A 24,980-nucleotide genomic window follows, 5' to 3' on the forward strand; every position below is an offset into this window, starting at 1 on the left:
TAGGGAAAATTTCCTTCATCTACAGTATGTTTCAAAAGATATAGTTGATGAGGAGGGACTATGGAGTAGCGAATGAAGTCTTTGCACGCATAGCTTGTGGTGGAGAAAGCATAAAAAATAATATTAGATTAGATTCGATCACTAGGATGCATTTAGTGATGATGATAGTCTTAAAAAGAAGTTTCGACATAGTCTGAAAACAAGATACCATGATCTCAATGTCCCCCAAGACCACCCCACCCTGCTCGCAAACCCCCACTTTTACCTAGCTCTCCCACCCTACGCCTACGCCTACGCCTACGCCCCCCTTGTTCATAATATTTCAGATAGTCGTCAGCCAATCAAGAAATATCTTCATTTACAAAGAAAGAACAATATCTCAGCCCAGAAACATATGTAAAAAATAGTCTTACACGATCTTTTGGTCTCTACAGAATGAATGAAAACGTCACATAAAACAAGCTAATAATATAAAAAACCGTGGACGAGCAAAATTGGAAGGAACCGAAATGAAAGCTTCAGAAAAATATCTTTCACCAAACAAACAACTGCTACGCAGAGTAGCAGTAGCCAATAGAGAACTGAACACGGCGGGGGAAAGAACACGATTGGTGTGACCAATACTAGAAGATGCAGCTGAAGATGTGTATATAGCACTAGCAACGGTTTCACTAAAGAATGCAGATGTCTACTAATTACTCAATACAGGGTTGGGTTTCCCATTATTATTTGATTGGAAACAAGCATTTGACAAACAACCCCAATGTCGATTTCCAAAAGATCACCGACACAGAAAATTGGTTTATTTTCACAGACCTGAATTAGAGAATTAACGATAACAATACTAACAATATGCAACATCACGCCCAAACCTAATTCAAATGGTTCTGACATTTGCAACACTTAGTAAGCGTTTGCTTCGCCAATCGGAATCATCAGATTCACCTCTGTGTTGGTTCCACCGTCCGAACATTTGCACCTGTCATCTCTTCAAGTCGATCTTTTGTGATCTCCACAAAATGACCAACCATTTCATGGAATTGTTTCAGCCCAGATAAGGGGAGAATGATAGAAGAGCGATCAGCTCCTGCCACCTACAATTGTGACACAAGATGGATGAAACCCTAAGCTCACTCAGAGAACCAAATCCAGCAAGCAAAATTTGGTTGCAATGGGAATTACAAAGGCAAAACCTAGAAAAATAAACTTTTTGTCCGCAAGTGATCAATTAAATTTCAAAAGGTAGTTGGTGATGATAACATTTTCACTTTATAAACTAAAAGGACTCAGATGCAAAGCAAAGTAAAATTTGATAACTCGAATGGGATCATTTAAAGTTATAAGGGAATAACTGATCAGGTTATTTAAAGTCACTGATATAGCAAGCAAGTTAAAAATTTGGTAACAATATATCGAATTACTTGGACTTGCGGCCACATGAGGTAATAATCTAAGTTCCTTTCTCTAAGTATACAAAATTTTCATTTTCTTTCCCTTTAATTTCCATTGCAACCAAATGAAGCCATAATGATGTAAAAGCCAACCCAATCAGCAAGAACGACAGAATTGAAACCATTAAATTTACCTCCGATATTCTCAAGAAGTGACCCCTATTGTTGCTTCCGAGATCGAAGAAGAATCTCTTCTGATCGGCTCTAATCACCTTTGAAACCCCCAGGCTACCGATTTCATCCTGTGAAGGCAATTCAACTGGTCGTTCTATATTTAATTCAGATACCGAAGCAGGTTGAGTACTATGACCAGCTATGAATCCTGCACCAACGTCATCAGAAAGGCCGACAAGTCGTTCTGAAGGTTCAGAACTTTGCTGTTTCAACAAAAGAGAACCCATGAGAGTCATTTAAGTGACTAAGAGGAAATCAATTGTTGATCATGAATACATACCTGATTAGGTAGGGTGAAAAGCCTAGAAGCCTCATTGATCTCAGCTAAAATGTTACGGAAAGCAGCCCATCCTTCATCCTGGGCACTTCCTGCTGGAACAATGATTGTACTGCGGTTCCTATTCACTGATGCTTCTGCTACCTGAACCAAAACATGAGTTGTTGAATTTCCAAAGAAGGGCCCTCCACATCAAGCTTATTTTAATATGTAAATACATGGTCCAAGCTACGGTGCTATTTTTATTTTTTTAATTATTTGGCTGTGGTTTGGTTGTTTGCAGTGGGTGTTATTTTGTTTTTTTTTTTTTTTTTTTTTTTTTTTTTGGGGGGGGGGGGGGGGGAGAGGAGAATGGTACATCATTCAAAAAGTCAACTAGTGTGGTGGCATATTTAAGACTCCATTCGATTAAATGTAAGTAAACTGAAATCTCCATCATTCAGTAAAATGAAGATAAAGTAAATGACAGTGAGCGATAGATGGACAACAGAGAGAAATCTAAGAAATTTATATTGGAAATGAATCCCATTCCAAACCTGATGTCACGTCATCATAGTGAACTTACAAGATCTTAAGGTCATCCTATAAAAAATTCAATACTCTCAGGAAGGAAGAACATCAAGGTAAAGACCACAAAATGAACTTAGAATCCTCCTCCCGAAAACAGCAAAAAGGGAACAAAAAGACCCCGAAAATAAGTGACATTTAGGAAGCAGAACCAACTTTAGACTTGCAGCATGAAATATATATAAATTAAAAAACAGACACAAATCACGTATACACCCCATGGGTTTGCAAACTAATTCGTTTACATCCCGAGTTTCTTTCATTACATTTACACTACCTATGCTTCAAATTATATATCAACAGCACCCCTGGTGTTAAGAGTAATGGGGTTAAAGTTCTGACTCAAAATCTACTAAATTTTCAAAATTCCCATACTAGCCTTCTTTAGCCTTTTCAACTTTCAAAGAAAAGCAAAAGAAGAGAGGAGAGCGAAGAGCAATAACCACTGATTTCAAGTATTATCTTTTTCAAAATTTTCACTTACATGAAGATTCAGCCAGGGCAAATGTGTCCTTTTCCATTCAAAACTAGAGTTGGGTATAGGGGGGTGTTTGTAACAGAAAAGATTCCAGGTGTAAACGTAATAATTTGCAAACCCAGGTGTATATGTAATTTTCTCTTAAAAATGAAAACTTCAAGAAAATATAAGTTGACAAAATTAACCAAGCATAGAATAAGCTAGTAAGGAATAGCTGGAACTCCAACACCACAGAAATCAAAAGGAAAATACCAAAATACCAAATTACACTTGGAACCTCACACAACAAAATTTTAAAAATATACGAAAACACAAACCAATAGGTGCCTCCTTCAGCCACCCAGTATAAGTTCTCAACATTCAAGAGAACAGTGAGTCTGTTAGAACCAACCACGCAGAAACAAAGTCCGTATCAAAATCCAATCAATTAACCTAAGCCTGGATTTTTTTGCATTCCGAATCTGAAACTCAGCAGAGAGTGAGACATAACCTCTTTAAAAACTAAGAAAACGATTTTGGGAAAAATAGTAAAACACTAAGATTTTATCAGGTCAGAGTTTGCTTTACTAAGAGTATCAAAGTCCCTAAAACCTTTTACAGTCAATACAAACCCATAATTAATCTTCAATACAGATCAATTGGCTTTCTTCTTTCGTGGTGAATAGACTTAAATCTAAAGATTTACCCACCGTCTAATAGGATACTTCACGAGTCACGACCTTCCCCAAAGTAGATGACCATCTTGCACAAGCAGGTATTCCAAATGAGTATGACTCAAACTCAACCCTAATTTGGTGAGAAATTGAGCAATTGAGTCCCCATATTTGTAGTAGAGAATTTCAGGCAACGTTTCAAAAACCAGACATCATGTCGGATGGCTTTGGCTTGCATTAAATGGTTCATAATCCAAAAGTTCTATCAGTAGGAAGAGTACTTGTATTAGTTACAATACACTGAGGGTAAGGGAAGTATTAAAAGTCATAAGTCATAAATCATAAATGAAAAGTATAGTTGGGTTTGTAATAATAAGGCTTCAGTACGTGAAATTCATGATCTTCAGGTTGATTCACTCTAACAGCACGCTTTCTGAAACAACACCATCCATATAACATTCATTTCCCAAGGCCTCTGACGGCCCAGACAACTGGTTTGAATGATCTGAACAATTGGGACATTCAAACCAGGTGGAATATTTGACTCTTTTAAAGACTTTCAAATGACTTTCAGTCTTCCTGGCAATAAAAACCAATTCTTGGCAATCAGTAGTCCAAACAACCTAGCCGCCCCCTTAAGTTCATGGTGAAAACAGTGGTTATAATTTTAAATTACAAATGATTTTCTCCATGGGTGAACTAATATGATCTTGGGAGAGGTAAGAAAAAACATGCATAAATCAAGTATGACCTCGAACAGAGTGGGCTTGAATAAATTTTACAAGCCCTGGATATTCCTCTGGGAAATGAGGTAAGCAGACCTTATAGACTTTCAAATGACTTTCAGTCTTCCTGGCAATAAAAACCAATTCTTGACAATCAGTAGTCCATACAACCTAGCTGCCCCCTTAAGTTCATGGTGAAAACAGTGGTTTTAATTTTAAATTACAAATTATTTTCTCCATGGGTGAACAAATATGATCTTGGGAAAGGTAAGAAAAAACATGCATAAATCAAGAATGACCTTGAACAGAGTGGGCTTGAATAAATTTTACAAGCCCTGAATATTCCTCAGGGAAATGAGGTAACCAGAACTTAAGGCAAAACTTGGTGAATCAAGGATAGCAGATTTATCCAAAACTAAGAAATGTGCAAAACAGAATCCACTCCAATGACAAAAGAAAGTAAAATAATCCAAATAAAGCTTTTTCCCAACTAAATGGTTGAACCAACATTCAATTCTATATATATTGTCAAGACTAGGCTATTCATTTCTTGTCTCAATAATCTTAAGTCACCAAGTCCCTTCTAATCTACCCCCTGGTCTTTTAATCCTTCTACTCTGTATTTTTTTTTCCCTCCTCAATGCTGCACTCAAATGCCTCAGGTCAAAGGTCAATACCAAATTAGGACAAAGCATATATTATAGGGGCCACTGCTAGATCACCTCATATTTTCTGATTCTTCCTAAATTGAACGACAATCATAATTCTCAGTACATATTAAAAGACATCGTAAAGCTCCTTCCCAACCCCCCCCAGGGGGTTGTCAGGACAAAAAATTTACTGGTCCAAATTTCCCCTCAAAAGTAGTGGGAAATGTACACAAAGATCAGAACAATGAGTTCACTAATTTGAACAAAGAAGGATGTATTCAACTTGTCTCCACCCATCCCAAAACTTCAAATAAAGTGTATTATGAACAAGTACTATGGGGAAAAATATCCAACATGATGTTATTTACGTTGGGGGCTTTCTCAAACAATAGAAGCTTTAGACAAATTTAGAGGAACCATAGAATCTACCTTTTAGAGGAACCATAGAATCTACCTTTGGCAATTCTTGACTAGCTTCCATTGACTGGGGGGAAAATCAAGCTTCTGGAACCAAACGCACCTATATAATCAAGGTTAAGAGATACGAATAATGCAACGGTCGCAACTTCTCCAAGAGATTGCGAAGCATAAGAAGCTGTTCAATACTAAGTTGGTTTGCCCTACATGATTTTGATCAGTGAGACAAGATTGGGCTGAACACTGATGAGGTCAGTTGATGTACAACATAAAAGCATTACCTCAAAGGACATGGCTATATTTCCATTTCGTTAATCATCCAATTTGTATAAATAAATAATTAATGTCCAAAATTCCAATTTTGTTTTATAATATAACAATAATTAATATTAATTACAATCTCATTTTGAGAATTCATAATTATTTGACAATCACTAACATTGTTCGTTTGATTTTTTGTAATTCTAAAGAATGCTGCTTTAAAAGAACACAATTCTGAGAAAGATATTCTCAAGAATCATGTCAAAACTGTTTGGTTATTCAAATTGTCATATGATTCTTCCTAAAAACTGTTTGATTACCATAATCTTGTCAAGCGATTCTTCCAAGGAAGACTATCACAGGATTTAAAAAGATTTTCATGGAGGAAGCAAGTCATGAATATATTTTTCTAATTCAGGTCTTTTGGCTTATTTTTCTAATTAATTTTAATTCATTTCCCCCATTTTGGTTTTATAATTCCAATTTCAATGTTTAAAATCTATTTTTCCATTTCTTTTCTTTATTTTTTCTATTCTCAAATTTGGTTTTAAAACTTGTTTCAAAATTTCACTATTTTTTTTATCTAATCCCCCAACTTTAAATTTATTTTTTTTAGTTTTTAATTTTTTTTTCTAATTATCTTTCCAAATTTGATTTTCACTCAATTTCTCTGCTGTAAACTCAACAAAATCTTTCTCTGCAACTTTATCCATAACAATGGTTTAAATCCAAGATTAGGATCAAGTTAGAAGTCCCCACATTATTTCCATTGGATCCACGAGAATCTACAGCTAGGAGGATAACAGGGGAATGGCGGTGAGAGCAAGACCGATGGCTAATTTCAGGTTGTTGATTGCTAACGGGATGGTTATGATGGGTTGTAATGGACAGTGATGCAGTAGGGTTTTGAAGAAATCGATGTGTCAAGAAAGAGATTGGTTTTCCGGTTTCCAGTGGAATAGTAGAGTGGATGCCTTGGCTTGCTTGTCAGCAGCTTGTTAAATGGCCAAAAGTGATGAAGACTCAATCTGAACCTCGAATCTTGAAGCCAGGTTGTTCTTCAACGCTTGACTCCCCATTGTTCTATATACTTTATGCACAGAATAAGAACCTGAAATCAAACACATCTGAGCCCTCCAACCCGTCTGATCTCCATCTTCACGAATATAAGAAAAACTTGATGAAGAAAAAAGATAAGAGGATGGCATAATGGCATTTTTGTCTTTAATACTAACCATTCTAACAGAAAAGGGGGTGTGTGCTTTTAAAACTTTTAAAAGGGGGTGTCATTGCATTAAGGTCTCTATTTTGGGGTGTCATAAGAGGATGGTATAATAGCAATTTGTCTTTAATACTAACCATTGTAACAGAAAAGGAGGTGCGTGCTTTTAAAACTTAAAAAGGGGTGCCAATGCATTAAGGCCTCTATTTTGGGGTGACAGAACTATTTCTAAATTTTGGTTTTTAAAATTAATTCTTCTAACTATGGTTTTTAAAATAAAATTTTAAATTGCAATATTTTTTAAATTATTTATTTTGATTCTCCCTCACAAGTTTGGATAGTATGAGATTCTTTGGGGACATCATAAACCATGACTTTTTTTGGCAAGAAGAAATCGTCATTTTCACAAATCATGTGTAGAAAAAGACTCAAGCTGATTTGTTTAAGAATTAGATTCTTGAAAACCAAATGGTTTTTAATTAGAGAACCATGATTATGAAGAATAACATTTTGAAAAACATGTAAACCAAATGCATTGCAATTCTCTCCTAATTTAATTTTAATTTCAATTTTTAGTATATGTTAATCATCCCCACCAGTTTGAGGTCCAAATCTTTAGATAATTTGTAACCACAAAATCCCCTTTCCCTTAATTCTAGGTAAAAAAATGGAGATATATATTAATTAATTTCATGGTACACATTTCGATCAAAACCATCGAAATTTTGGCTTTTGAAAAAAAAAAGACAAGAAACCTAGGTGGAGTCAAAAAAGTACCAAGTTTTGATCGAAACGGTCAAAAGTCCCACCGAATTTCACAAGTTTCAACAGCTTCCACCAAGTTTTGGCCCCCAAACCATTTTTGGCTGGATTTTGTGATTTCAACTTCTATTTCACCCTAAATCGATAACTCATTTGTCAAAACTCGTTGTAACTTGGGGGAAAATGCAAGAAATTTATCTAAGCAGGAAAAAGTTCCCACGATGGGATATCTACATTATTTGGATGATTCCACCGACAAAAACGCAATGTCTTAGTTTTTGGATAACTTTATAGGCAAAATGCCATGGCCAACTTTCATCTAGCACTCGGAGTACTTCCACGCAAGCACTCAACATGGAACTAAAGTCTGGGACATTGCAGTTGATAGTTTTTTTTTGGGACGTTGCAGTTGATAGTTGGTCATTGTATTTTTTTGACTTGTATATGTAATCATTTTACCATACAATTCATGTATGTTGATGTTTCTATACATGTATGCAATACATTTTGTACTTCTCGGAACTAGTCATTTGTTAGTATAATTAGATTATAACTTTCCAGTGATTTTTTTTCCGCTAACTACTAGTTCCATTGTGTTTATTATGCTTTAAGTAGGTAGGAAGAAAGAAATCAAATGAAATGGAGGCCATATAAGCCCCGAAACTTAGCTCGAAAAGTACTAGGTTTCAACCGAAAATTTGGTCAAATATGGAAATTTTGGTTTTTGGACAGGTCGAAACCCGCCTCAAAACCAAAACTACGGTCCTTGATTAATTTAGATAATCCCTAGATACCTCTTGATATACTTTTTTTATTTCTTCCTTTTAAATTTACTTAATTAGTTATATATCTGGTCTACCTCAATCATAGGAAATAAAGTAATCGATTTGCACACTATAAGTGTGTAAAACACACACAAACAAACACACACAAGCCAAAAAAACCATTTTCCTAAATTCAAGGTTTAAAATTGAATATATGTTCATTCATTTTGGCTACCGCTAAATGCTTTTTAATATACTTTTAGAGGTATGAAGAGAACACTTTGACCAAAAGAAAAAGCTAATAAACACTATCCTATTAACCTAATGCTTCAATTTATCCTATGTGTCACCATAGAAGAAAATTCGACCGAAATTGCGACAATTTCGGTCGAAATGTCTACATTTTTCAAAAACGAAACGAAACACAAGGTTAGGCATCCGAAATGTTTTGCATTTCGACCGAACTAATACGAAATTTTGGTCAATACGACACAAAATTTCGTATCTTTCGGTATTGGGCCGAAATGATACAAAACATGTTATAAAATCACGATCGATACCTGCGTTATTTCACAGGTATCGTGATTTCGGTCAATAAGCCACTCATATTTCGACCTATTTTCAATTTTCTTTTATTTCTCTTGGATTCTATCCCTATTACGCCTAATTTCTAGAACTCCATTTCATTCAAACACTAGATTGGGTCTTCCATTTGTGGATTTTCTCAAATCTTGCAAGGCGAGTAACCAACTTCCTCATTTTTTTATTTTTGTTTTGTTTGTGCCTTAAATCTTCTTAAATTTCTTCCAAATTTAAGTATGTTTACTTTAAAATGTTGATCTATGAATTTATAGTATCAAAATTTATTTTTGATTCTTCCTCCTATTTTTTATTTTTCTGTTATTAAAATTTATTTTGTAAATTATGTATATTGCTAAAAATGTATATGTATAGTAGATGAATGAGCTTCAAATTAATGTAAATCTTCTTTTTTATTTTTGTTTTGTTTGTGCCTTAAATCTTCTTGAATTGCTTCCAAATTTAAGTATGTTTACTTTAGAGTGTTGATCTATGAATTTGTAGAATCAAAATTAATTTTTGGTTCTTCCTACTATTTTTTATTTTTCTGTTATTAAAAATTATTTTGTAAATTATGTATATTGCAAAAAATGTATATGTATGGTAGATGTATAAGCTTCAAATTAATGTATGTGAGAGTTGAGACACCATATTTCTGTGATAGTGTTGAATCAAATTTTTTACTATTAACTACATTTTTAGTATATTTAAATAATTTTAAATTTAAAAAATATTTAAATATTAAAAAAAATAAAATTTTGTTTTAAATTTAAAATAGGAGGGTTTTAATGGAAGTATGTATGCAATTTTTGGAGCATGTTGTGGAGCTTTTTAAGATAATTAGTGTGTATTTTATACAATTTTTAAATTATTTAAATATTTAAAAAAATACTTCTTTTAATATTTAAAAATAGGAGGTTATTATTATAAGCATGTATGTAAATTTTTAAGCAAATTGTGGAGCTTTTCAAGATACTTCATGTGTATTTCTTGTATCATACACTCTCTTTCAAATATGACAGACATAGCTTGGCCACAGGAGACCACTGACAGCTGATAGGAGGAAGAGTGAGTGTAATTACTGCAAGAAACAAATAGGATGGGGCCACTAGATTGAATGTACATGAAGCTAGTGGAAAAAAGGATGTAGTAGGGTGCCAAAGTGCCCTCAGAGGTCGAGAAGGCAATCGCCTCATACATAAGTGGTGAAAATCAAAAGAGGAAAGAGAAGATAACACAAAGGGAGGAGTTCAAGGATGCATGCCTCAATGACCTTCGAGAGCCCAAGGATTATAATCTATAGGAGCCAGAAGAGTATGGATGTGACCCCGACCCAAAGGCCGAATAGATCAAGAGTGCAATGATGATGAGTAGGGAGCAGCAGAGGGTTGATGACATAAGGAGGCAACAGAGGTCTATGGGTTGTGGGTCCTTTAGAGAGCCAGTAGGTATAGGAGGCACAGGCAGCTCCTAAGTCGCTATGAGGAGGAGTTAGAGTGTGAGGTAGGAGGTTCCTATCCAACGGGCCCCAACAAGGGGTCAAGCTTCATCAGCACATCCTACAGATTCAGATCTGGAGATTTTTCGCAATGAACCAACCCTATTTAGGAGGCTTGAGCAAAAACATAGAAAGTTGAAGCACTTATGGGGAAGTGTAAAGGAGAAAGTGGAGATGACTTTCTCCATATGGGCTTATTACCATAGTATTCAAGCAGATATAGCCCAAAGGCTCTGCTATAGGGATATGATTGAGGAGATAGGTAGGGCTAGGAGTGGTGTACAGGGACCCACTCCATATGAGATTTATAATGTCTATTTGCATAAGCATAAGGAGGAGTTAAATGAGTATATTAATGGATTAAAGTCCATATGGGCTTATTTTGGAGTGACTATGATGGTTGATGGTTGAACTAGTCCCACTAGACAGTCCATCATCAATTTCATGTTGAATTGTGATGGGAGGACAATGTTCCTCGAGTCAGTAAATACATCCGGTGAGAAGAAGGATGCAAAATACATTTATAAATTATTAAAGCAAGAGGTGAAGGAGGTTGGAATGGAGGATGTGATCCAAATTGTGACTAATAAAGGCTCCAACTAGAAGAAACTATATTGAAGATGTAGGGGAACCCCAGGTATCAAAACATGCCCCTACTTCTAGTACTAATTTTCATTTTTAAATACATATATTTACACTACATGTACACTTTATAACTTTGTATTGATGCCTTGATGGATGGACAAATATAGGCACTTTTGGACTCAATGTGCTGCTCATTGCATTTAATTAATGCTAAAGGACATCAGAAATGTCAAGCTTGTGAAGAAGACTGTGGAGCAAGCCCGACAAGTTAGCACCTTCATCTATAACCACACATGCATTAAAAATGATGAGGGACAAGTGTCAAGGTGACTTAGTGAGGCCAGGCATAACCAAATTTGCTACCAATTGGATAGCACTGTAGAGCTTTGAGAGTAGGAAGACTGGCCTTAAGAGCATGTTTGCATTAGGGCAATGGTTTAACTGGAAGGGTTCTTTATCATTAGGAGGAAGGAGAGCACAATTGACCATACTCGATGAGAGTTTCTGGCATTATGAGATGATCGTGGAGAAGATGCCCCTACTCATGAAAAACATGCGAGAGTAGCATAAGGCGTTCAATTGAGGCCAAGGGATGTACCAATACAAAGAAGGAGCCTGCCTGATTCAAATTGCACGATCGAGAAGATGAAACTCTAGGATTATGGCTGGTCAGAACACAACCAAACGAGAATGGTTTTGTTAAGAGGATATAGTGAGCATGTGGTCAAGATATCGTGATGCTTGGATGTTTGGACTAAAAGTAATTAGGCTTTTATGGAATTAGCAGGTTAGGGATGAACATGAAATTTTAAGGGCTTCTACTGGTCTAATGTGGGCCAGCTTTGGATCAAAGTCAAGCAGCTGGAGGAGTTGTGTGTTCAAGATATGGAAGGGTTTTGGTGGCTGGGTGCAAAGTAATTGTAGAATCATGAAATTAGAAACCTACGTTTTTATGATGGGATGGAACGTCAGGCTTGATAGAACATTGCAGGTCATGGGACATGTAGTGGACAGACTATAAAAGGATCCTAACAATAGATCTAGCCTATGGAGGTGTTAGAATGAGTTGGGATTTGTGGAAAACTACAATGAAAAGCAGGATGCTAGATTGGGGGAGTTAAAAGGATTTAGAAGAAAATTTGGGGGTGGGGATGATTCAAATTACAATTTACCAAAGAACAACAGGTTCAGTGATAGAAGATGCTCTTGGGAGGAAGAAAAGAGAAGATGGTGGTTTACACAACCATGCTATGTCATTGCTCCTCCACTAGCAGCTATTAAAAAAATCAAAATTTAATTTGACAATTTGTTTTTAATACTTGCCCTATTACAACCAACATAACGAACTCAACAACAGACTCTTATACTAGAAAGGAAAGGCCTAGCTCAATCCTTAGCCTACTAGGTGACTTAACTGACTCAAACATTAAACTAGACTATAAATAGAGTCAATTAAAACTTTAAAAGAGTATTTCCATTGACCTGAAAAACAAAAAACATTACAGAAATCCTAAAATGAACCCCTTGAAAAAGGACATTTATTTCCTTATGGGAAGATTCTTCCCTAGGAAGGATCCTATTCTCCATAGGGAGCCATTCTACCAAATTATGGAGGATTAAATTGCTCTCCATAACTTCAATTGCATATTGAGAGAGTAAACCCTCCACAGTTATAAGAATCCATCTCCACCTCTCCGATCAAGTGATCACAACCAAAGGTTTTACGATGCTTTGACCTTAACAATATCTTTACAGCATCTTTCTCTTCCTCTTCTTTTTTCCTTTTCATTTTTGAGGTGGAATATCTACTATTAAACTCCGCAAATGCAGTTAAAAGTGAGATTCAAAAACGTTTCTTCACGTCCATGAATAGCCTTTCTAGTTGATTAAGCTAAAACTAAAATAAACTTTTACAGACTTGAATTTCCAATGAGAAATTCTTACCACCAGAACAGCAAGCAAAATACAAAGTGTGGCATTTTAGCTATCTAGGTAATAATCGGAGGGTGATAAACTACAGTTTCATTTTAGCTATCTAGGTAATAATCGGAGGGTGATAAACTACAAAACTGCATTGATTCTCAAGAGATTTATGCAAGCCATTGGCATTCATAAAAAGGCATAAATCCAAATCAGACCAATTAGAATCGTTACTATTGTTACATTATTATTTTGCTCACTGCTTCAATTCATCCTCAGCATACAGAATTCCCTCCCCAAGCCACCACCAAAAAAAAAAAAAAAGAAACACACACACAAAACAACAAATAATCAAATAGTAACTGAAATAAAATTTTGAAAAGAAACAAAATTCCAAATAATTAGTCACAATCCAATCTTCATTAGAGAAACCGAAAAATACCACCCAAACGAGACAAAAAGAAAGAAAAACTGAGCAATGAGAAGAAACAAAACTAGCTGACGGGAATTCACCTTTAAAAAGCGACCCCTTCTATTCTCACCAATGTCAAAGTAAAATACCTGACCATCAACCGTTACCAAATAATTAAAGATCTATAGCCATTTGAGAAACTCAGAGAAAGAAAAAAAAGAGCTCAACGAAGAAAGAAGAGAATCTAAAAAAAGACATACTTTAGTGTCGAGTTGCAGTTCCTTGCTAAACGCCTCCTGTTCACCGGAATTGACATAGTAATTGAAGAGATCAAGGAACCAAGAAATGCCATTTACAGGAACAATGATAGTCGACCTGTTAACGGAAGTCTTCTCAGAAATCTTCAAATACCGACCTCGAGGGTTCTCCTTCAGATCAAAATAAAAAAGTTTGTGCTCCACCTGAAGCGTTTTGGAGAGCAACTCAACGTCGTTTCCACCAGAATTTCCTTCCATGGTATTCTTCCTCTTATTATTTCTTCTTCCCTTTCTAAATAAAAGAGAAGCGAATAGAGCCTACTCCTCAACTCTAAGATTCTAGTTCCAGTTCTATTGGTGAAGCAGTTCTACCGGCACGGCTCCAAATCCTGAAGCCCGTACAAAATTAATCAGAGTTCTGAGAAACTAAGTAACCGGAAGCTTCATCATTATCATCATCATCAGCAGGAGGTTCTAATCACCATCCAGTCTAATATAATTTACAGAAAGCAGGCAAGTAGGAGAAGAAAAGGAAAACCTAATGAACTAGGAGATCTGGACAAGTATGAGACCGTTTTGGTGGTCATCTTCGTTATTCTTCTGGGACTGTCGCTGCTGCCGCCGCTGCTTCTGCAGATTAGGGTTAGGGTTTCGGAGGTGAGCCATGGCGTTTGACCCAGTCCAATCGTCATGTTGCTTTTAACGCCTTCCTCCCTAACAAATCGCGGTTTTACGCTCCCAACCAACTGGTATACGAAAGGATTCTGGTTTGAGGGACTTGCTAGAGAACGTTGTTACCGTTTACATTTTTCCAGGCTTCCCCCTATTTCGGTAAATTATTATTATTATTATTTTTTTGCACTAGTGCTTTTTTTTTAATACTGAAAAATAAAATGTCGGCCACAATGGTCCAACCCATGACCTTTCCATTGAGAAGTATGGATCTTTACCACTCAACCAACCATGCATTGGCTATTTCGGTAAATTATTCATGGAAGCGGGTTTTCTTTTCGAGAGCGTGGCCTGCACACCACTGCGGACCAAAAGCTCTAGTGAATTAAATTTTTTTTTTCGAGAGCGTAAGTTGGGTTCGTTTGATGCTTAGTTAGATTTTCAACTTAAATCTTACTTAGTCTTTATGTTTTTAGGGTGTTTGTAGTTTGTTTACCCTCTTGGACATTTCTTGGACATATGGAGATCATTCTTGTCGTTGACAAATAATGAATACATTATCATGTATTGTGTATTTAAATTAAAATTCTTGTTATTATAAACATCGAATATCTTTTTATGAATTGTGTGAAACTTTGCACAAATAAAATGTAATTTAATATCATATGTTTATGCTATTATTCAATTCATTCAAATAATGCTTGTGAATATGACGTGGTTGAGAATTTGGTGGTAAAGTACTACCTATATATATATATATATATATATATATATATATATATATATAGACACACACACTAGTAATAGTGCGGTGTTTGCAAATATATTGTTTTATTTGTGTAATTTACAAATTTTAACTTTTTTTCTTCTTTGAGTTGAATTTTAATCTAAACTTATATATTCGTAATGCCTAATCATAGCAATGGTTGCAGACAGACTGAAAATGACGCTTTACTACTATGGTCAAACATGTCACCCTTAAGTTGGGAATGATAACATGAGTGTCTCCTTTAAAGTAGTGAAACAACGATATCTCAGCTTTTGGGATCTGAGAGATTACTCCAATATCAATATCTTTAGAGAGTATCAAAAAGATTGTGTTATAGTCCAAAGAAAAAACCAAAAGCATAATATTGTTAACATTTCTTTTCGTAGATATAATTTTTTTTCCCTCTTTTAAGGTGTGCTATAAATTATGTATATGTAATTGCCCAAAAGAATCATATTTAGAGAAGGTGGTATTGAACGATCGTGTAAATTGCTTGGATGAACGGTCCTAGAAATCATATCATTAAGTATTTAAGTGCCAATGTATTGTAATCCATTATAATATTGAGCATCTCCAACATTAGAATTGACTTAAAAGAAACCTTGTAAGTTCTTTTTTGGGTTAAATTATTATGGAAGTGACTTTTGAAATTTAAATGTATGTGAAAGTGTGAAGAATGGCATCTATTAATCCATCAAAATAAGGATCAGTGTGATGCTGATACAATCAGGGAAATGTTTGGAAGTTTGGGCAATAACCATTTCTCCAGAATTATGTGTTATTTACGATTCGGACTTTTACTTCAAATTCAAATGGATGCCTTACTCAGTGAACATGATTGTGCACTGACAATTAAGTGTAAATGACCTCCTAACATCTCAAATATTTCTCATGACTCATGACTGATCTTCTCTTGCAGCTTCTGCTGGCTTAATAAATTGTTTTCAGGCATGTATAACTTCATAGCTGTTCACTTCTGGAAGTTTTTATATAAATCTAAGAACTTCACACAACCACTCATAATTTTTTTGAGTATTTAAAACTTTGTTTCTGGAAGACCTTCTGCGCCGAGCTTGATTGATACGCCTCTACTGCAGCACCAGATGGCAGGTTGACCGTCATCCGCACTTTTGATGCTACCACCGCAACAACCGCACAAGTTTTGTATCCGGCCTTATAGCTTGTTTTGGCTCCGCCCTCGTGGCGTGTTTTTGCTCCGCCCTTGTGGCGTGTATTTTGTTCCCCTCTATGGGTGTTGATGTTTCGTTGGTGCTGTAGTTGTTACAGCTTATGTTCTAAGGGTTATTTGGGCGTGACCCATTTTGGGCATGACCCTACCTTTAGCCTGGATGACCCTGTCTATTGTATGTACGACAGTTTGGTCACTTTCCGCTCCTTCGTTCGGTTCAAACCTTGTGTCTTCATGCAGTTGTGTCTGTATTTTCTTTTGTTTGTGTGTCTGTACTTTATTTAGTTATCTAAATTAAGTGTTGTTTACCAAAAAAAAAAATAAGGAATACAATTATAGAAAACAATACAATGGACGAGGGAACTAAGGCTCTTTTTGATATCAATTCTCATTCTCTATTATGCCTATTTAAAATAAATGAGTATAAGAATTCATTATTGGTCAAGAATGAAAAATGGTTTGGTGACTTTTGTCGAGAATAAATTATGGAATGAAAAATAAGTTTGGTATGTCAAAATAAAAATTTGTTAGAATACAACAATGAAAAATGATTAAAAAAAGTCATATTAATTAAAATACAATAATAATTAATTAATATTTAATTATAAGAAGATTGCATCGCACATATTATCAGGTGAATGGTTTTCACACAAAATATGGGCCTTGCAAGAAAGCATCAACACTCACTGTAACTCCAGTATTATGTCTATTAAAATTAAATTATACCAAATATTTGTAAGAAAAATAAGGGGTTATATGGTAATGTTTCCTCGTTTTATTGTTTCTAGGTAAGAATTTCATATTCCTAAGTGCTAAAATCATGTATGGTTACATGGAAAAAAGAAATGTTCCTATTACAGAAAGAATACGAGAAATTATATGGTTTACATGAAAAATAGATTTTCCCCCTAATTTTTATAGATACTTAGGTTCACATTAAAATAAATAAAAGGTACTAGTAATAAACAATCTAATCTTTGTCATGTACAATCTATGTTTGTAATTGAAACAAAAGAATCTTGGTGGATTTGAACCACCATCCTCTTGAAACATGCTCATGTTCCAAGTGCTCTACCAATTGAGCTAAAGATCCATAAATTAAAGTTATCAAGTAAGATATAATAAGACTACAAGAATGTCTTTTTTTGCCACGTATGGGCATGGACATGAAATAACTAAAATATAAATAATTCAATATAAAATAGTTCGAAAAGAAAAATAATAAAGCTTTCACAAAGGAAGACAGCATTGTGAACACTTTACAATGAAGACCAGTAACAAGCCAATGACATTCTTGAGTTGAACTTTACTTTGCATGTAACTATAGATTAATTATGTCTTCAAATACATATATTGACATACATATAAATTATGTCTAGAACCTAAATAAAGAGCATCCAAAAATGAACCCTAAAAGTGTGACAATATGTTGGTCAAAAATGCGAGTCAAGGTGATCATATAAGTGATCTCGCTGAGGTGTTCGATGTACTCCGAACTCACAAGGTGCATCTTAATTAGGATAAGTGTGCTTTCGAGGTATCTTCTGGAAAATTTCTAGGTTTTATGGTGTCATGAAGAGACATAGAGGGAAACCCTAAAAAAATCAAGGCCATCCTTGAGATGTAACCACCAAAGAAGGTAAAGGAAGTATGATGTCTCACTAGAAGAGTAGCCGCCCTGAACTGCTTCATCTCTCATTTTGGGGACAAATGCTTCCCCTTCTTTAAAGCTTTGAAGTCCCTCAGTACAACTAAAGGAATACTATGGAATGAGGATTGTCAAAAAGCCTTCGAAGATCTCAAGGAAAAGTTAAGTAGACCTCCTCTTCTCACCTGTCCCATTCTTGGAAGAGAACTCTTTTTATATTTGGCGACTTCGCCCAACACTGTAAGTTTTTTGTTAATCCAAGAAGATGGGGCCCTTCAAAAGCCCATTTACTATGTGAGCCATGTTCTTCTTGATGTTGAAACCAGATACCCTGAAATAGAGAAACAGACCCTAGCCTTGTTGGTCTCTATAAGAAGGCTCCGACCATATCTTCAGGCTCACCCCGTAACAGTCTTAACCAATGTTCCTTTGAAAAAAAGTCTTACACCATCCAGACCTTGTTGGGAGGATGGTGTCTTGGGCGGTTGAGTTAAGCGAGCACCATGTTAGCTTTAGGCTGAGGACTGCAATCAAAGGCCAAGCCTTAGCAGATTTCTTGGTTAAATCCATAATAGGATGGTCTTTGGAATCAGAAACCATCCATTTGATGGAAATTTGGGCACTTTTCGTTGATGGAGCCAGTAATGCAGCAGGATGTAGAGCTGGGGTAGTGTTGGAAAGCCCTGATGGTTTCACCATCAACTATGCCCTACGCTTCACATTTTCGACAACTAACAACATCACCGAGCACGAAGCCTTAGTGGTTGGATTGAGCCTCACCAAGTCCTTGTGCGTCAAACATATGAAAGTGTACAGTGATTCATAGCTTGTTGTGAACCAAGTAAAAGGAACATATGAGGCGAAGGAAAAATGAATGAATCGATACTTGACCAAGGTCAACGAATTGAGGGTTCACTCCCCAAGTTTTACCATTACTCAAATTCCAAGGAGAGATAATGAAAAGGTTGATATATTAGCCAAACTAGCCTCAGCAAGATACGAGGAGATAAAAGCCTCCGTATATCAAGAAACTCTTGATGAACCAAGCATTGATGAGTGGGAATTGATGGACATCGATGAGGAAGAATCATCCTAGATGGATCCTTTAATTTCTCATCTCAAGCATGACCATCTTCCAAAGGACAATGGACAAGCTCGAACCATTAAAAGACGGGCAGCTAAGTTCACCCTCATCGACGAAAAAGTGTACTAAAGATCAATTGAAGGACCCCTGTTGAAATGTGTAGATCCAACAGGTGCCTAGTATGCCTTGGCCGAAGTGCACGAGGGAATATGTGAATGTCATATGGGGGCTAGAGCGTTGGCATACAAAATCCTAAGACAAGGAATTTACTAGCCAACTATGGTGAAGGATGCAATGGACTATGTGCAAAGCTATAAACCATGTCAAGTACTCCTCTCAATATAGAGAGCCCTCCTGTTTCCATTATGAGCTCTATCCCTTTCGCTAGATGGGGAATGGGTATCTTAGGTCCTTTCCCCCTAGCATCGGCCATAAGAAAATTCTCGATTGTGGCAATCGACTACTTCACTAAGTAGGTGGAAGCAATGACAATTGCGTCTATCAATGAGAAACAAATGGAGAAGTTCACTCTGACAAGCATCATTACAGTTTTGGACTCCCCAAAATTCTCCTAACAGATAATGGCACACAATTTGACAACCCAACCTTGAAGAAAATCTGTCCGAAGTACCATATCGACCTTCGCACTACCGCTATCGCCTATACTCAATGCAATGGTCAAGTCAAAGTCACTAACCGAACATTATTGGATGGAATTAAGCGACGAATAGATGAATGTGGCAAGCAGTGGGTCGGGGAGTTGCATCATGTCTTGTGGGCGTATAGAACCATAGTTTGAATACCAACTGAAGCAACGCCTTTCGCACTATCTTAGAACACCGAAGCTGTCATTCCAGTTCAGGTATTGGCAGGTTTATTCAGATCAACTCATTACGATGTAGAGAACGAAGAAGGTCTTCGAGCCAATCCGGAGTTCCTCGATGAGTTTCTAGGAGCACTCTATAAAAAACATAGCCTATCACAAGAGAACTGCCAAGTACTACAACCATGCACAGTTTTGTAGAAAAATCATTTCAATTCTTGATCCATTGTTGAAGTCTTGAAGATGGTTCAAACCCAATTGTTATTTAATGGATCTTTTCATTATAACTAAATTTGACATAAAGCATCTTTTCTTTATAATTCTCGATTAGAAAGTAATCAATATTTATCAAAAATTTGTACTAATGAAGGATCTTACATTAATGTTTGTTTCCATTTATATCCAATGCATTTTCTTGGCAGTTTTTTACTAATTTTTTTATTTTGTCATTTGAGAAATTCGGTTCATATACTTTTGTTGATAAAAAGTTCAAAAATAAAAAAATAAAAGCAGTAGCAGATAATTTACATGGTTTCCCTTCCATCATTACAAATAGAAGACCTCCCCTATTCACAGCTGGCAAAGCCAAGTTCAGAGTCAGACCAACATTAGAACAAACCAACCAGATCTGGAGATCTAACCAAACCAACTGGGGAGAATAGTAGATGATAATTGAATGAGGAAGTCTTTATGGTAGGAGTAGTAGGACAGCGAAGGGAGTCGTGGGGATAGGGTAAAGCAAAAGTAGTTTCTCCTCCAAAGTCCAGATGGTAAGGTGTTGGACTATTGAGTGAACGAACTCACTGTCTCCACCGGGATTCAGTAAGAACCGAAGAAGATGAACACTCAGTCAGACACTCGAAGACGAACAGTCGAAGACAAAAGAACAGGATTCAATTGATAGAGTTAAAGCCTTCAAAAGTTTATAACCGAACCGGAAATTACAACTTCAGAAATTCGGTATGGGAAACCGGTATAGTTTTAGTATATATTGATGTCAATATATGGTACCTGGAACTGGTACAATACCAAATTCAAAACCGAATTTTGAAATAGTGCAGTTTGGTCCAGCTTAGACGATGTGGCTTCTATAATGGTACTTGGAAGTGGAATCGAGTCAAACTTATGAAGTAAGAGGTATTAGTCACTACCAGCTAATCAATCCTTTAATGATAAATTAATCAATTACATGATATGGATATTTTTTTAAATTAATCATCACTTCAATTTCTCAATAAAGATTCTTTAAAGAGAGAGACCAAGGAACATGTTTCGAAGGAAACTGAAAAGTGATTCGAGTAAATTTTTGTAAGATTATTTAAACTGCTGTATATGCTAGTCCAAAGGAAGGCAATAGACGATTTTGTTGGGAAGAATTGGCAACTGCAGCTGATCAGTTTAAACTACCATGGCTTTTAGCTGGAGATTTGAATGATGTCCTAGATGAATCAGAGGTAAAGGGAGGAGCAGCAGTTTAGATTAAAAGATGTGAGAACTTCAGCAAATATATTAACAGGTGTAATCTTATTGATATGGGAGCAGTGGGACCAAAATTCACGTGGCGTGGACCTAAATGGGAGGGTTACAAGAGAACGTATAGAAGACTCGATAGAGGTATGTGCAATGCTGATTAGAGAGTACTTTATCCTGATGCTGTAGTTCGGGTTGTGCCTAGAATTAAATCTGATCACCACCCACTAGTCATTGATTTGCAGCCTATAGTTCAAAAAAGGAAAAAAAAAAGTGTTTCGGTTTGAAGCTATGTGGATGACTCATAGAGATTTTCCTAAAGTAATTGCAGATGGATGGGAAAGCAATAAAGAGATTCTAGAAGCCCTTCACTTTTTACAGAATCATTTGGTTACTTGGAACTATAATAATTTTGGGAGTATTAATGTGGCAAAGAAAAGACTGCATGCTCGGCTAGGGGGTATTTAGAAACGACTAGCAGATGGATTACTTAACCCTTTCCTCAAGAAACTTGAAAAAGAACTGCGAGCTGAATTGGAAAATCTTCTTGATAGAGAGGAGATTATGTGGGCACAAAAAGCTAGAAAAATGTGGATGTTACATGGGGACAAAAACACAAAATATTTTCACACTTCAACCATCATCAGAAGACGGCGGAATAAGATTGAAGAACTAAAATCTGATGAAGGTGAATGGATTCACGATCCAGCTGAGCTACAGGCACATGTCACTGGATTTTATAAAAATCTATTTTCTGAGGAGCAATCAAATAGCTAGGTACTTCACTCCCTTCATTGCTTTCCTACATTAAATCATGATTGTTTATTGTCACTTGGGAAAATGGTTGATGAAGATGAGGTCTACAAGACGGTTAGACAGATTAGTCCATAGAAGGCACCTGGTCCTGATGGATCCCAAGCTGCCTTCTACCAAAAATCTTGGGAAGTGGTAGGGCAAGCAATCACTAAGATGGTGAAAGATGCTTTTGAAGGAAAAATAGATGCCAAATTGAATGAAACATATCTAGCCCTCATCCCTAAAGTGGACAAACCTGAATTAATTTTTCAATTCAGGCCAATTTCTCTGTGTAATGTGAGCATGAAAATAATTACTAAGGTTATTACTGCTAGATTAAAAGAGTATATGCCAGGCCTCATATCTCCAAATCAAGTCAGCTTCGTTCCAGGGAGACATATACAGGAAAATATCATTACTGCATAAGAAATATTTCATACTATGCACAAGAAATCCAACAAACAACTCACTATGGCCATCAAGATTGATCTTGAGAAAGCTTATGATTGGATTAGGTGGAGCTTCATACAAGAAACCCTCACACTTGCCAATCTTCCGAGGAGTTTGATTGATGTGATTATGAAGTGTATAACCACAGCACAGCTGGGTGTTCTTTGGAATGGGGAAGATACAACTTTTTTCCAACCCACTAGGGGCATTCGGCAAGGAGATCCTTTGTCACCCTATATTTATTGTATACAGGATGCTGTAAGTGATGGGCGATGGAAACCTATCAATATTGGGAGGACCGGGCCATGCATTTCTCATCTAATGTTTGCAGATGATGTACTTCTTTTTGCCGAAGCCACAATTGAACAGGTAGCAACAATCAATGATTGTCTCAACAATTTTTGTATGGCTTCTGGTAGCAAGGTCAAGACTTCGAAAACCAGAATTTTCTTTTCTAGAAATGTCAGTCGCAATCAAGCTAGAGACATCACCCATGTCAGCAAGTTCACTGAAACAAAAGAAATTGGTAAATATCTAGGAACCCAAATTTGGAATGGACGGGTTAAGAAGGAAAATTACCACCATATTTTAGCTAAAGTGAAGAGTAGACTGTCGAATTGGAAGGTTAATTCACTTTCTTTGGCTGGCAGAATAACCCTTGCTACATCAGTTATTATGGCTATTCCAGTTTACTTTATGCAGCCAGGACCCTTACCAAAAGGAATACTTCAAGATGTTGAAAAATCAGCTAGAGGTTTTTTATGGGGTGATACTCAAAACAAAAGGCGATCTCATCTCATTGGGTGGGACATTATCTGCAAACCAAAAGAGATAGGTGGATTGGGCTTTAGAAATCTTGTTAAGGTGAATGAAGCTTTCCAGATGAAACTTGTTTGGGGGTTCTTAAATTATAATACTATCTGAAAATCAGTTTTGCAGGCAAAATATGGAAGCAGTAGAAGAAAAGAGAAATTCAAAGCTAGTCCGAGTGACTCTCCCATCTGGAAAGCAATTTGTACTGTAGCTCCCAAAGTGCTGAGCAACAGCAAAGTTGATGTTGGCGATGGAACTTCAGCTTTTTTTCTGGGAAGATAATTGGCTGGAGGTGGGGCAGAACCTTAAGTCAAAAGCTATATATGATATACCCAGTGGAATGAGTAAGGAAAAAATATCATCATATGTGGATGAAAATGGAGGTTGGAGAAAGGAAAAATTTGAAAATATATTACCTTCTGACTGTTGCATTAAAATTGAAGCATGCCCACCACCAAGTACAGATGGAGGAAAGGATATATGGCTATGGAATCCATCACAGAATGGATGTTTTACAATAAAATCTGAATATAAAGTGTTAGAAGATTCCAATAGTCTTGGTGTGGACATTTCTTTTGATAACAGGTATTGGGAGGCCATTTGGAAGTTAAAGGTGCTGCAAAGAATCTCTTGTTTCATGTGGGTTCTAAGTCTGAACAGGCTGCTAACTAATGATAAGAAGTGGAAAATGGGACTCATGAACCACTCATTCTGTAACTTCTTTCTTCATGAAGCCGAAACTAGTCTACATGTGTTTAGAGATTGCCAATATGCGAGTGGAGTATGAAAACGATTAATCCCAATGATCAACAAGGACAGTTCTTCAATTGTGATCGTCATGATTGGCTTTACCTAAACATTTATGGAAATCTATCACAACAACAGAAAGGATGGTCAGCCAATTTCGCCATCACACTATATCTACTGTGGGGTTGGAGAAATCGTGATACTCATGAAGAAGACTTCACTCGACTAGGAGGAGGGGTGGAAATGATAAAAGAATACTACTCACATGTGGAGGCAGCTTGGACCCAGGAAAATAATCCACAATCATTATCACGAAGTGTTAGAAGAAAGGCAAAGTGGAAAAGACCAACGGAAGGGTGGCTAAAATGCAATGTAGATGCTGCAGTTGGTAAAGAAGATTCCAATCAAATTGGAGGGGTTTTTCGCAGCTCAAAAGGGGTGTACTTGGGAGGTTTTGTGCATAGAATCCCCAAGACAAGTGTTCTTGAAACTGAGCTCCATGCTATTTGTGTAGGCATATGCTATGCAGTAGAAAGAAATATGCTACCTGTTTACATGGAGTCTGACTCTTCACAAGCAATCGATTGTTTGAAACTGAGTGCTCAACATCAAGGAAGGATGACAAGGATTATTGTGGCGATTCGAGAGTTGGTAGTTTTGCATGGAAATATCATCATTACTCATACTAATAGAGAAGCAAATATGGTTGCCGATTGGATGGCAAAGAGAACAACAACATTGGAGTCTCCTATGCATTTCTTTCAGGAACCCCCTCAAGGTATATAGGAGTTCCTTCAGGTGGATCGTTTTGACCAGCTCTCTTAAATTGATTTGGGTTTTTTAACCCCGTTTATGTATAAATAAATAA

General features: G+C 36.3%; 1 protein-coding gene across 1 annotated transcript; it reads right to left on the bottom strand.

Annotated features, from left to right (window-relative positions):
• Window positions 1–666: 666 nt before the first annotated feature.
• On the bottom strand, window positions 667–14,424 carry LOC149001261 (transcription factor Pur-alpha 1-like). Its single transcript, XM_089136480.1, has 5 exons — window positions 13,656–14,424; window positions 13,497–13,544; window positions 1,906–2,046; window positions 1,586–1,828; window positions 667–1,094 (listed from the first exon to the last, which is right to left on the bottom strand). The coding sequence occupies exons 1-5, from the start codon at window positions 13,908–13,910 to the stop codon at window positions 942–944; spliced, it is 840 nt and encodes a 279-aa protein (XP_088992606.1). The 5' UTR covers window positions 13,911–14,424; the 3' UTR covers window positions 667–941.
• Window positions 14,425–24,980: the final 10,556 nt, after the last annotated feature.

The sequence above is a fragment of the Hakea prostrata genome, chromosome 10 (assembly GCF_041222555.1).
Source record: "Hakea prostrata isolate BN-2017 chromosome 10, UWA_Hpros_2, whole genome shotgun sequence".
Taxonomy (NCBI): Eukaryota; Viridiplantae; Streptophyta; class Magnoliopsida; order Proteales; family Proteaceae; genus Hakea; species Hakea prostrata.